Here is a 12,769-nt window from a genome sequence, read left to right as displayed (position 1 = left end):
CGCATGAGTTTTATGGGGGTTTTGTTCAGTTGTTTTTTCCCTTTCAGGGGAAAAAAAAAAAAAACAACAAAACAAACCCACCACAAAAATAAGCTCAAGTAGTGGCTGAATTTGTCTTATTGATGTTTTTTTTTTTCTACTTATTTTTATGAAGGTTTTGCATTTCTTTCAAAGTACGGCTTTTAGCCGCCTCTGAGTAAATGCCTTATAAATAAGTGAAATAAATAACACTTATAAAAGGGGTTGGTTTGGTGCATCACGTCTAGAGGGCTGATCAGTGGAGGATATACTGGAGGAATCAGACCTGTTCTGGCCAGATGGAGAACCTGAATGCTCTAATGGGTCTCTTCCCTCTCTAATTCCTGTTACTTGCTCATTAATGACTCCCTGTGACAGGTTGGTGCCATGCACAGTCCCATTACCTTGATCTGAGAGGCTGAGCGAAGGATTTTCAGCATCCCCCAGGTGTGATAAGGTCTCCATTGCCATCTCAGGATGGTTTCTTATCCCCCGTTGATTCTAAGGATTGCAATGGCATAGACAACTGGTGCCAAACTCTCAGTTTATGTAAATTAGTGCAGCTCCAACAGCAGTGATCTCTTCTGAATATGCCTCATCCTGGAGGACTACAGTATGCCTCTTAAAAATTAAGTGTACAGGCTTTTAAAGTAAGATATCTGTTTTAACACTGGCTTCACAGTCTCTCTTCAGCACAGCTTGACATGTTGCTCCTTTGGTAGAGTTTATGCTCATGTGGTCAGAACTGGTAAATTGAGAGGGATTTTCAATATCCAGCACAGGAGCTGCACAGAGTTTGATAGAGTGATTCTAGGCCAAATCAAGCTAGATCCATCCCAAAACAGCTCAGTCCCCCTGAGATCCAGGAGGCCTAAGTTTGAGTCTCAGTTTTGCTATTTCCCAAGTAACAACCATATCAAATGCCAACCTTTGGCTGTTCCAGAGTGTGTATCTTGTCCTTTTGGGATAACTGACCTTTATGTAAGTGTGTAAATATTATGCTCGAGTTAAACGATTAGTTAAAATTTTAAGATAAGGACTCAAAACTGAGTCATTTTCTCACCTGACTGACAAGCGCTTTGCATTCCTGTCTCAGATTCTTTTGCATCTATGTGTGTTTTCCAAAATATTTAACAAATGTGAAAGCTCTTGGATTCGCCTCGGTGTGAAATGGCGTGTGTGTGAAGTCTTGAACAGTTTTGTGCAGTAGGAAAACTGCTTCCTACTCTGTTCTTCTCCAGAGCAGGCAATAGCAAAGATCTGAGCTGTTTTTGCAGGGAACCGCCTGCATATCAGATCTGTCTTCCATCAAGCTCCTCTTCATTTGTAGGAAGATGCCGGCAGAGTAGCTTTCACTTTGAATTGCTCTGATTTTGCAGCCCAGGTTAGAAAGATGCCTGGATGCTGTAGCTGCTGTTTTCCCTTCTGGAGTTGCACACATGACATTAACACATTCGTAGATTAATTCAATGCTCACACAAGGGCTTTCTCTACCTGGACTTGCTGTCTGTTCTCCAAGGACCACACTCCGCTTTGTCCTGAAGGGTTGATGGGTCCAGAAGTATTTTTAGATGATGCAAAATTTTGTCTTTGAAACAGACAGTGTATCGATTGCACAGGAGATCCATTTGTTAGGATTGTGGAGGGGGGAAGAGAGGGAATTATAATATCAGTGGGATTCTCTGCAGGATCAATGCTGTTCTCCCAGAGAAGCAAATGGTTATAAGTGAAAACTCTCAATATATTCTTTAAAACATTGTGCGTCCAGCAAAGAATAATAATTATTATCTCAGTTATGGACAATTCCTTGAGGCTTTACTCACTGAATTGCCAAAATCTACACTAAAATCTGTTATTGAGATCTAACAAGCGGTGTGAAAATATATGGTGGTATTCAAGCCTGTTTTGAATACTCATGCTGTCCAAGCACATTAGTTGCTTTTTATACTTTTGGTGACTTTTGGTGTCAACCAAGAGAAGCCCAAAAGAGAAAAGGGGATTTTGTCTGTCAGTGGAAAAATATTAGTGAGTTATTCAAAGTTACAGGCCAAGTCCAAATCTGCAGAGTCACAGAAACAGAGGATTTCTGAAATTTCTATGGAAATAATTGAGACATTTTTAATCTATTCTTTTTTCCTTCCTTAAATACTGAAGTGTGACTGATAGTGAGTTACGAGTTTTTACTGGAAACATCCTGAGAAAATCCCACATGTAAATATTAAGAATGTCACTCATTTGGCATCTTCCATTGTGGAAGATCTTGAAGTACTTTGCATACTTGATATGGTGAGTCCAAAAGCAGTGACCTGCTGTTAATTTGAGAGTGAATTTGAGACAGTGAACGTTCAAGGATGCAAAAATGTGATAGTACTCCTAGATTTCTACCACTTTTTTACATACACATACACACACACATATGCGTTTCTTAAATCTGAAGTCACTGTGTATTGCAAAACAAGCCATATTTCCCACTTCCAGCTGCTCTTAGGGTAGAGTATTCTCCTCTCCTAATGGAAAAGCCCAAGAAGCTCTCTAGCTCAGATCACAGCGAAGCACCCCTTTTTTTTATCTGAGCCAAAACATAGAAAAGATTTTGAGTATTAAAATCTTGACCAATGAGATGGAAGCTATCAGAATGGACAACAGTGTTCTGCCTCTTAATCGCTAAGTCAAAGCAATTAATAGTCATTATGCAATTTCTTGCCTCTCCATTGAGGGCACGTTTCCAGCTGAAGATGCTCCATGCACAGTTCTGTGGGGCCACAAGGCATGGACCTCCTGAGGAGGATAAGCAATGGTTTCCCACTCCCAAGAGTGCTGCATCAATCTCCTTGCAGAAAGCACAACTGCCTCCAGCCCTGGGAATTTCATATGGTTGCTGTAACATGAAGACTTAGAAAGTTTGGTACATCAGAGATCTGTGCAAAGCCCATGGGATGGAGGTTTTCTTGCTGTTATTAAGAGTCATAACCCATCACGTCATGGCACATGATACATGGGTTCAGCATTTATGCATTCAAAGGGATCAATTTATCCTTTTTGGGGTGATGGCTATTGCTAGGTGTTGTCCCCTTTGTCTCATGAGTTACTTGTCCAAATGCTACTTCATTGTATTGTTTAAAAAATAAAATAAAATTTAAAGACAAGCAAATGAATGAAATCCAATATTTTTCTTTCTCTGGAAAAGTGTACTGCTGCTTTATCGTTTCTTACTCTGCTGTTGACAGTGACCTCTCTGGAAAGAAGCCTTCGATCTCTGGGGACCTCGAATGATACTCAAGAGCTGCAGGATGGACTGTGAGTTTGTTTTGAATTGCTGCAGATCTCTCTTTGTCCCAGCCTTTTCATTTTTTTTTCCCCTGATCTAGCCTCACCCTTTCTTCTGTCCTTTTTTTTATAGCGGGACACTTTTTTGTTAGGCTCACTTCGTTTTGTTCCTTTCTGTCGGTGATTAATGATGGTAGGACGTGTATTGATCGTATAAAGCTTTGCTGGTGCTGATTTCAGGTGGCAAAGAATGGTAGGTAGATAACAGAAAATGATGGGCCACAGTGAAAGAGGGTTTCTATGGTTGTGTATTTGTTATTTTTTTGTGGGTTGGGGTTTTTTTTTTTGTTTTTTTTTTTTTTATATTTGTAATGTGAAGCTGGAGTAGGGTGCTTCTGTAGCTTTTTCCTTCCCCCCATCCTTTCCTCCATCCGTCCCCCTTAGTCAAAGACCATGAATCCAAGAGAAAAAAAGAGAAGGAGCAAAAAGATATTTTATAGGTGGAAAAGTGTGTTGTGGTATTGAAATCTGCATCACATGGCACAACACCGAGAAAATGAAACTCCAGTTGCACTTGCAACAGCTACAGTTCATTAAACTCTCTCTCCTAGATATGTGTATACACAAACACGCACAGTTAGTTTTCATTGTATGCATGCTAATTAGAGAATTAAAATGGCTTTTCCAAATGTAGCACAATTTATTAAAGCTGCTTCCCTTAATGCAGCTTGCATGCAAAAATGAAGTACTTAGGATGTGGCTGTGATTTTGTGTATATGACTGCAGTTCCTGCTGAGATTCGCCTGCGAACAAAGGGGAGAATTTGGTTTCTATTTCTTTATATTGGCTTCATACACTGTAATTTGCCTGATGGACTTGACTGACCTTCTCAATGTGATATGAAGTCTCAGACTGGTTTGCAGTCTCTCTCCTCCTCTCTCCAATCCCTTGCTTTCATCAGTGCATCAGATCTGCCCTAATTCACATATACTCTGTTTTGCAAACTTGAGGATTAAAAATAGTAATAGTAATAATAGTGAGAAGATTTGGAACCAAATTTAGGAGATTGGAGAGGATGTAAGAGTAAAAAGTCAGCCTGTGGAGATCAATGTAATCAGGAAAGATGTTTACATGTACAAAATTATTTGTAGCATAAACCACCCCAGTTACTGCTGGAGATCCTTAACCCAGGAAAGCCTTTCTATCATGCAAAGCAGCTATTGTGCGTGCACTCCTAAACTATTCTTTTTTTTTTTTTTTTTTTAATTTAAGAATCAATTCCTTTACCCTTCAGAGCACTTCAAAAACATGGCTAGATAATTTTCTTCTTCCCTGAGCAGTTACATAAATAGATGCATAATGCACTAATTGCAATAATTATTTTTGATCTCAGAATTATCATTAATTGTCCAGATAGCTAAATGCAGCTTATTTTTATTTTAACCGTGCTTCCCTGCCCCTGTCATCAGCCCCAGAATTCCTTCAGCTGTCTCCTTCCACCCTCCTGGTTCATCCCCTCTCCCTGTGTTCTAGCAGAAGGTCTCTCTTGATTTCTCCCATTTCCCTTCTTACATCTCCAGACTGAACAGTTGCTGGGTGCCGAGCAGAGGAAGACCAATGGCTGTCTTCCCCTCAACCCTCTCATTCTTTCATCCTGTCCTAACACCGGTGTGTCCTTTGCATTGCTCCCAATTTCATCGCCAGATGCATGTAGACAGCCTTGAGTGCTCTACAAGCATCTCTGCCCATCTCTCATGAGAGCTGCACCAGCAAAAAGCTGATGCCATGAATCACGAGAGCTAGCAGTACTGCATATATCTCTCCATTCAGGAAGAAGCAGAGGGTCAGCTCTTCAGGTGAGACCTTTGGGGCAGTGTTTGCTGCTTCCCCGTCTGCAAATCATGGCTTCATCTTTCTCCTTTGCCACTTGACCCCTTTCCTTCAAAGGCTTATGCATGTTTCTCCTTGAACATCCTCTAACTTGGAAGGCGATTGGGGAGCAATGAGTGAACATTTGGTAGGTTTATAGCCTGGGCTATTATAAGAATGATACTATTTGTGGGGTATGTAAATAGTAAAATTGCCGCACTTCCTACTTTCATACTAACAAGGTGGCTATCACTCTGCCTAAAATGAGACTGTTCAGCAGGTGAGGGGAAGAAGAATATTTGAGAATAGGGGTTCATGGTGAATAGTGGCCCTGCCACATAGGACATTTAGCTACAAGACTATGTATTCTGCAAAAGTATTTGCTTTCCTAGCTTCAGGGTCCTGCTAAAACAAAAAAACCAAACCAAGTTTCCTGACTCTCTTTTAAATTCATGCAGACTTTCTGCCTCTTTATACACAGGACTTACAAGGGCATCAGATGAGGGCAGGCTTCTTACTGTCACATTGGGCTGTTCCGTTTTTTGAAATGGTTTCTCTCCCTTTGATAGCTGAGTCGTTCAGAATAAGGACTGTATTGGTGGCAAATGAATTTGGGAGAGTTCATCCCGAATGGAGTGCCAGCTCTAGTCAGTGAGACAGGCTTGGCTGTGGATGTGTGAGTAGGGTATGTATGAGACCCAACAGTATATAATCTTGGTCAAAGCTCTTCCCAGAGCCAGCACAGATACTGTGTTATGTGCTTGGAGCTGGAAGCCCTGACAAGTGAAATATAAATGCCCATAAGAAGCTCTAGATGGAGTCAGCTGAATGCAACTGACCCTGGATTAATTGGGAAGGGAACGGGAGCAAAAGGAAAAAAGGTGGATGGAGCTGGGGTGAGGAGCTAGGGCCAGCAGACAGCATTGACAGCTTTCTCCAGTGATGCTTGGCTACAAACAGCTTGTTAACTGATATGTTGCAAGAAAAATCGACCGATTTTTTTTTTTTTTTTCTGACCTTTGGTTTAATAATCCAAACTCCTAAGGAATTTAACTGCCTCCTTAGCCACAACATTTGGGATGAGGGATTTCTCCAACTTCAGTCACTGAAGGTAATTGGCTTTAATTTAGGCAAAAGAACTTAAATGCCCAGATAAATCACTCTCTCTAAGTGACAGTGAAAACCAGTCTCTATTCTTGTGAGTGTGTATTGTCTAGTTTGTCTCCCAACACCCTCAAAAAAAGGCTGGAAATTAAAGCAATCCTGTATCCTGTGCAATTCTCTCTGAGAAGTATGATGTGCTCTCCTGTATCAGTCTTGCCCATGTGTTTGTTCATTACTGACCCAACACATTACGGGTGAAGGATGCCTTTGCCCACCTGAACACAGTCTTGGCTCCAGAGGCATTCCCTTTTCATGTTACTGTAAGAATAAAAGTTCCTTGTGTACCACCAATTATTTTTTTTTTCCCTGAGAACAATATTCAATAAGAAAAAAGGTAAAGCTAGCATTTTCTTGTTTTTAGGGGAAAAAAAAAAATAGTCTTGCATTTTTGTTCACAACCTGACCCAGTCTTATTGTGACGTCAGGAAAAGAAAGGTAGTTGTGCAGTTTTCAAGTAGCATTTGATGGCTACCTCGAAGTCATGAGACTGAGCGCTTAGAGGCACGAAGGGTCCTTGATGCCCTGTCTTTGGAGACTGGTTGACCATAGCAGCAATCAATGATCTCCAAACCAGGGTTCCTGCATTGCTCACCTCAGTGAGCAGTATCTCTCCTCCCTGGACATTTGGCCTTAGCTCATTGCAGGTGCAAGGTCAAGAACAATATTGCATTGAGTTACAGTCACGGCTTACTGCCCTTTTTACAGTGTGACTGGGATGTACCCCATAAGTCTTCATTCTGTGGCATTTTTTGATCCTTTACCAGTCACCAGGAGGAGATTTTGCCTGTTTAGGGAGGAGTTATAAGAAGGATATTTTGGGGGCTTTTAGCACTCATGAGATATTTGAGTGTGCCCATACTGCAAAATGTTTTGATTTCTCCTGATTTGAGGAAAAGCCCGAATTTGGGCTTCCACCTCCCTTCTCCCATTGACATTATTTTTTACAAAAATGTGCACGTTATAGAAATACGTAGGGGTTTCTTCTTCTGCAGCTGAGAGGGGGCTCAGCTCTACATCTGTACAGTGTATGAAAATATATCTCCTTTTCTGATAGAAGTGATATGGCAATAGTCAGTGCTCTCTGGCATAGCACCTTTCCATTTCCTTGGAAAAATCAGACAACTGTATTCTACAAGATCACTACCAGGAACCCAGAAGGATACAGATCCTCCTGTCTTTGAATCCTATTTAAGATAGTTCACAGCAGAGAATTCCTGTGGCCACATCCTGAGTGTCACATCTGAGCAGTATTAGTGAATATATATGTGAGATAGATAGAGAGATATATATATATGAAGTGATCACTGTCTGCATAACAGTGATGAAGTGCTTGCTTTTTGATGTTTAATACTTTAATGATTTTATTGGGACTATGCAGCAGAACTGATGACATTGCAGGACTGCAAAGGAGTTTCAAAGTATTTTCCAAATGGAAAGCTCAGTTTGAAATCTGAGCTTCTTCGGGGTGAGACAAAGGCAACAGTCCTGGAAGAGGCCAAAAGTGCAGCTTTTGGATTTCCGCTCCTACATGGCTGTTGGCCAAACAGTAACCTCACAGGGCACCCATTTTCCTCAGACATGCAAATTGTGCCAAGAATATGGCAAACCAAGTTCATCTTCCTCACCCTTCTCCATGCAATGTGCCACATCACCAGAGAATTTCTTGGGGGTGTGTAAAATTACTTCCTCAGTTTATTTTGCCATCACACAACCCTGAAATCAAATCATACCTATGGTGAAGCATGCGAACGTGACATATGCAGGGTGCCCTATTTGGGGTGCTCTTGGGAAGAGTAGCATCCCTGTCCAAGCTTGAAGCCTCTCTGAACACTGAAAGTCAACTGAAGAATGGCAATGAGCACTTCAGTCCACTCAGGGTCATTTTGAGGCGATTTGCTGGATTTGTAGAAGCACTTTTGAAATGTGTTGGTCTTCAGGACATAGTCACTAAGTCTACAAAGGATTGGACCCAGCAGTACTTGACACAGATTGTTCATATCATCTTCGTACTGGAGTACTGTGTCCAGTTCTGGGCTCCCTGGTTCAAGAGGGACAGGGAACTGCTGGAGACGGTGCAGCAAAGGGCTACCAAGATGATTAGGGGGCTCGAACACCTCTCTTATGAAGAAAGACTGAGGGATTTGGATCTCTTCAGTCTGCAAAAAAGACGGCTGAGGGGGGACCTTATCAATACTTATAAATGCTTACAGGGTGGGTGTCAGGAGGATGGGGCCAGGCTCTTTTCAGTGGTGCCTGGCAACAGGACAAGAGGTAATGGGCACAAACTTGAGCATAGGAAGTTCCATCTAAACACGACAAGGAACTTCTTTCCTTTGAGGGTGGCAGAGCACTGGAAGCGGCTGCCCAGAGAGGTGGTGGAGTCTCCATCTCTGGAGACATTCAAAACCTGCCTGGATGTGTTCCTGTGCAACCTGCTCTGGGTGACCCTGCTCTGGCAGGGGGTTGGACTAGATGATCTCCAGAGGTCCCTTCTAACCCTATGGTTCTGTGATTCTATGATTTGCTATGGATAAGACACCTAAAGGTAGGTGTCTACATGAGTCTGTGGTGTCTGTCAAGCTTCAGCTCATCCTGATAAGACAGATGACTCTTGCAGCTATTGAGATGCCCCAGTGTCTGAGGCAAACATGTGGGGCTGGCATTTTTGGCGCAGGACTTGCTGTTAAGTCATTTCTGAAACAACAGCTGTAGGCCTGGTAGCACCCTAGGACATCTCAAGTGACACTAAGTGTCCCCCTGAATCAAATGGTAGAATTGTCACTGGTAGTTTACCTTCAGGCTGAATGATTAAGGCAGCTCAGTTTCTTCCCACCTAATTGGTATCGTGGTATGAAGCATAAGTAACCCCTTGGATTTTTTGTGAGTCGTGGGGTCATTTGTACATGAAATGACCTTTGGACATGCCCAGCTTCCCCTGCATGTGCTCCAGGGATGCTGATGGTTGTCCTTATGGCTAGGAGTCCCACCAACCTGCTGGGGAGGTGGATGAATCCGCACCCCTCAGCTTTTCTGAATTGACATAAAACAATAAAGGCTTTTTTCTCAGTTCATTTTGTCATTTATGCATATTGTTTCCTTTTCTTTTCCTATCTTACGTTTGATAAGTTGGAGGTATAGTTTAAAAAAAATTATTATTTTTTTTAAAAAGCTTCTGTTAAAAAGGTTTAAATTCCTCTAGAATGCAGATTCATTTAGAGCAGAAAGATATTTTAAAGTTGTAATTTACTGAAAGAAGATTTTTAAAAGTAAACCAGACAGAAGCTTGTAAGTGTCAGCATGTTTAATTAAGGGTAGGATTTAATATTATTTTATATGGTTTTGTTATACTGCTTGTATAAGCTTAAAAAAAAAAAGAGATTTCCATAAATATTTTGAAATGTCGTTTTGATTCCATTAATATGTTAAACCCTTCAAAGTAATACCTTCCCTGTTCAACTCAAAGCAGTCGGATTAACTTTATCTATCCTCCATTTATCGCTCCTGGCATCTATTTCTGACATGAAAAACCTTCCAGGTTTGGCAGTAAAAATGGGTTGCCAGATTGCAACATTTGCATTTAACTGTATAATACACTTGCCACATTAATAACTGTGTTTATGTGACAGATATCACCCTTAAGAATCCTAGAGCTCCAGATATGTGACATCTCTCTGATGAATTACAAAAGCTGGTGATGAACTGCAGAACTCTCCAATGATGATAAATTCATCTGCTTTTGACCGCCTCTCCTGCTTAGGGAGGTCCTTGGAGTATCCCTTCACATGCCTGAACAGTTTCTAATGGTCACTACAAATCAATCTGTCAGAGAAGTTTTTCTTTTCAGTGTTTTCCTCCCAGATTGCCCTTGCCAAAGGTCTAAGATGGCCAGAAACCTTGGCCAAAGCAATAGCATCTTTCCACATCAAGATACCAGCCTTCGGAAATGGGTTGTGAATTTAGGCCATGAAGTGATGGATCAATGATTACTTATTTGTGACAATTGAAGGATACTCCAGGAGATGCAAGCATGGGGACAAGGAAAGACGGCAACTGGGGGATAATCAACTATCTCCTCTTGAAGGCCTCTTACTGATACTGCTTCTTATGTCATTTTATCATGCTCGTATGTCTGAGCTTGTGATTTCTGATCTCTCCTTGGTGTCACGGTGAGTCAAGGAAACAAGACCATGGGAGCCCACTCACTGCTGGTGTCTCTGCAGGTGAAAACTGGGTTGCATGGGAGCCCCAGCCTTCATGCATATCCTTGTTCCCATCTCTCGTTTCCAGACTTACCCATCAGGTTTATGTCCAGCTTGTTAGATATCATGGCTGTAACATCTTCAGGGGAGGTGAGGAAGAGTAGAAGTTGGTTACCACAGTGTGAACACAGATCCTTCCGTGCTTGCTCCAAGGAAGCAGGGTCTGTAGAAACATCCTATGGTCTTTATGCCATTCAGAGCACAGATCTGGGTAAACAGAGATATGACTGTTGCCATCTGCCGGTGACTAGACATTGTAAAAATAAGCCTTCTCCCCACTCCGTGCACCCCTTTTAATTTTGGTGCCTTAGGTGAAAAGCATACGCTCCCATTTTGGAAGGCAACTGCATCCTCCAGCAAGCACTCCATTTGTAGCAAGAAAATTTCACACTAGCAGAAGGGTAGCTGGATATTGCCATCTGTAAAAATACTGTCATGCTTGGTCTTTTAATAAAGATATTCTAGGATGTTTACCTAGGAAATGCTGAACTCACACTGATATGTTGCCATTCTCATGTATTGGAAATGAAATGTGGTATTTGAATAGGTTAAAGATTGGCATTTTGGGTCAACAGAAGTAAAATTCATCCTCCCTCCCTCCAAAACCTAAACCAACTTCAATTATTTAGCCTCTTTACTCCTGCAGAGTTAGAGATAGTGAAAGACAAGTTCACATTCTGTTAGCATAACCCGCAGAGGGCAAATAATTTTTTATTTGGGTTGAAATATCCATGGGCAGGAAGATTATCTTATGACTTGAGATCCTGATTGGAGTGACTTGCCTCTGGATTGATACGCACAAGTTTTGTAAACTTTCTGAGACCAAAAAAACAATTCCTGGAGGGAGGAAGCGGGACGTCTGCATGTTTATGGTAAGTTTTTGTGCCCGTAGTTACGCATTCAGTGATGCAGTTCATATTGATTGACTGGAGGGACCTGTGGGATGAAGTTTGTTTAATAATTCATGTATGCGGGCATGGAGCACGCTGTTGTCAAGGCTGAGCATCCATTCTGCCGTGGAGTCCTTCAGGGGTCTGACATGCTAATCCAAACATGCTAATGTTTATTGGAATACTTCTGTTGGCTTTCTGTAAGGTCTCTTTTATTCCCTGAGTCTTATGCCGGCCATAAAGCCAGGAGCAGCGGTCCTGTCAATGAGAACAGCATTTGTTGTGATCTGTGGTTTTGGCTGTTCTATTCAGTTGCGTATCTGCAGGCTATCTGTGGAAGCAATTAGCATCCTCTGGAAGGTTTGCGGGGTTTGAGGGGGAAAAAATGAAAGAAAAACACGTAGAGTCCAATCTCAGAGAAGAGTATGAGGATCTACCGGGCCGTTGCTTGCTAGAGAAGTCACTCTGGCTTGCTAATGTTGCCGCATTTTTTCACTACAGTGCTCTAATGAATGAGTCCTTTTGCACGGTGTTCAATGAGGGCCATACTAAACCTAACTATAATAAACTCATCTTCCCAAAGCAGGAGGCAAAGCCAAGGGTTAATCAGATCTTTAGGCAATTTGTGTGGACATCAGATGTTTTAACTGAGTGAGACATTTCCACAGAGCAGTAATGGAAGATCAGAAGGAAATCATAAATCATTTTGGTTGGAAGAAACCCTTAAGATCATCAAGTCCAACTGTTAACCCAACACTGCAAAGTTACCACTAAGCCATGTCCCTCAGCACCACATCTACATGTCATCCCTCCAGGGATGGTCACTCAACCGCTTCCCTGGGCAGCCTGTTCCAATGCTTGATAACCCTTTATTTGAAGAAAATTTTCCTAATATCCTTCCTAAACCTCCCTTGGTACAACGTGAGGCCATTTCCTCTCATCCTATCAATTGTTACTTGAGAGATGAGGCCGACCCCCACCTCTCTACAACCTCCTTTCAGGTAGCTGTAGAGAGCGAGAAGGTCTCCCCTCAACCTCCTTGTCTCCAGGCAGAACAACCCCAGCTCCCTCAGCTGCTCCTCATGAGACTTGTGCTCCAGACCCCTCGCCAGCTTTGTTGTCCTTCTTTGAAATCTCACAGGGGATTGCGTTTAAACCCCTTTCTCTACCTTGTTTGAAGTGTAACTAAATAAGCCACATGAGGATGCTCTTTGGAAGAATGTCTTGGATGAAGAGAAGTGAATAATGCCAGATGAAAACTACAAAGAAAGAAAAGAGAAGCCATGGCTGCTTTAAGGGAAT

General features: G+C 41.9%; 1 protein-coding gene across 8 annotated transcripts in view; it reads left to right on the top strand.

Annotated features, from left to right (window-relative positions):
- The window catches only part of TSNARE1 (t-SNARE domain containing 1), a 521,888-nt gene that overhangs the window by 188,144 nt on the left and 320,975 nt on the right, over positions 1-12,769 (top strand). For all 8 annotated transcript variants that reach the window (XM_074577946.1, XM_074577941.1, XM_074577945.1 and 5 more), the window contains one exon: positions 3,246-3,315. In XM_074577946.1, the coding sequence (XP_074434047.1) occupies positions 3,246-3,315 (70 nt within the window). The remainder of the gene's footprint in view (positions 1-3,245; positions 3,316-12,769) is intronic.

The sequence above is a fragment of the Larus michahellis genome, chromosome 2, assembly GCF_964199755.1.
Source record: "Larus michahellis chromosome 2, bLarMic1.1, whole genome shotgun sequence".
In the NCBI taxonomy this organism is placed as follows: domain Eukaryota; kingdom Metazoa; phylum Chordata; class Aves; order Charadriiformes; family Laridae; genus Larus; species Larus michahellis.
Note: the sequence above shows the minus strand (reverse complement) of the source record. Positions and strands in the feature narration are given on the sequence as shown.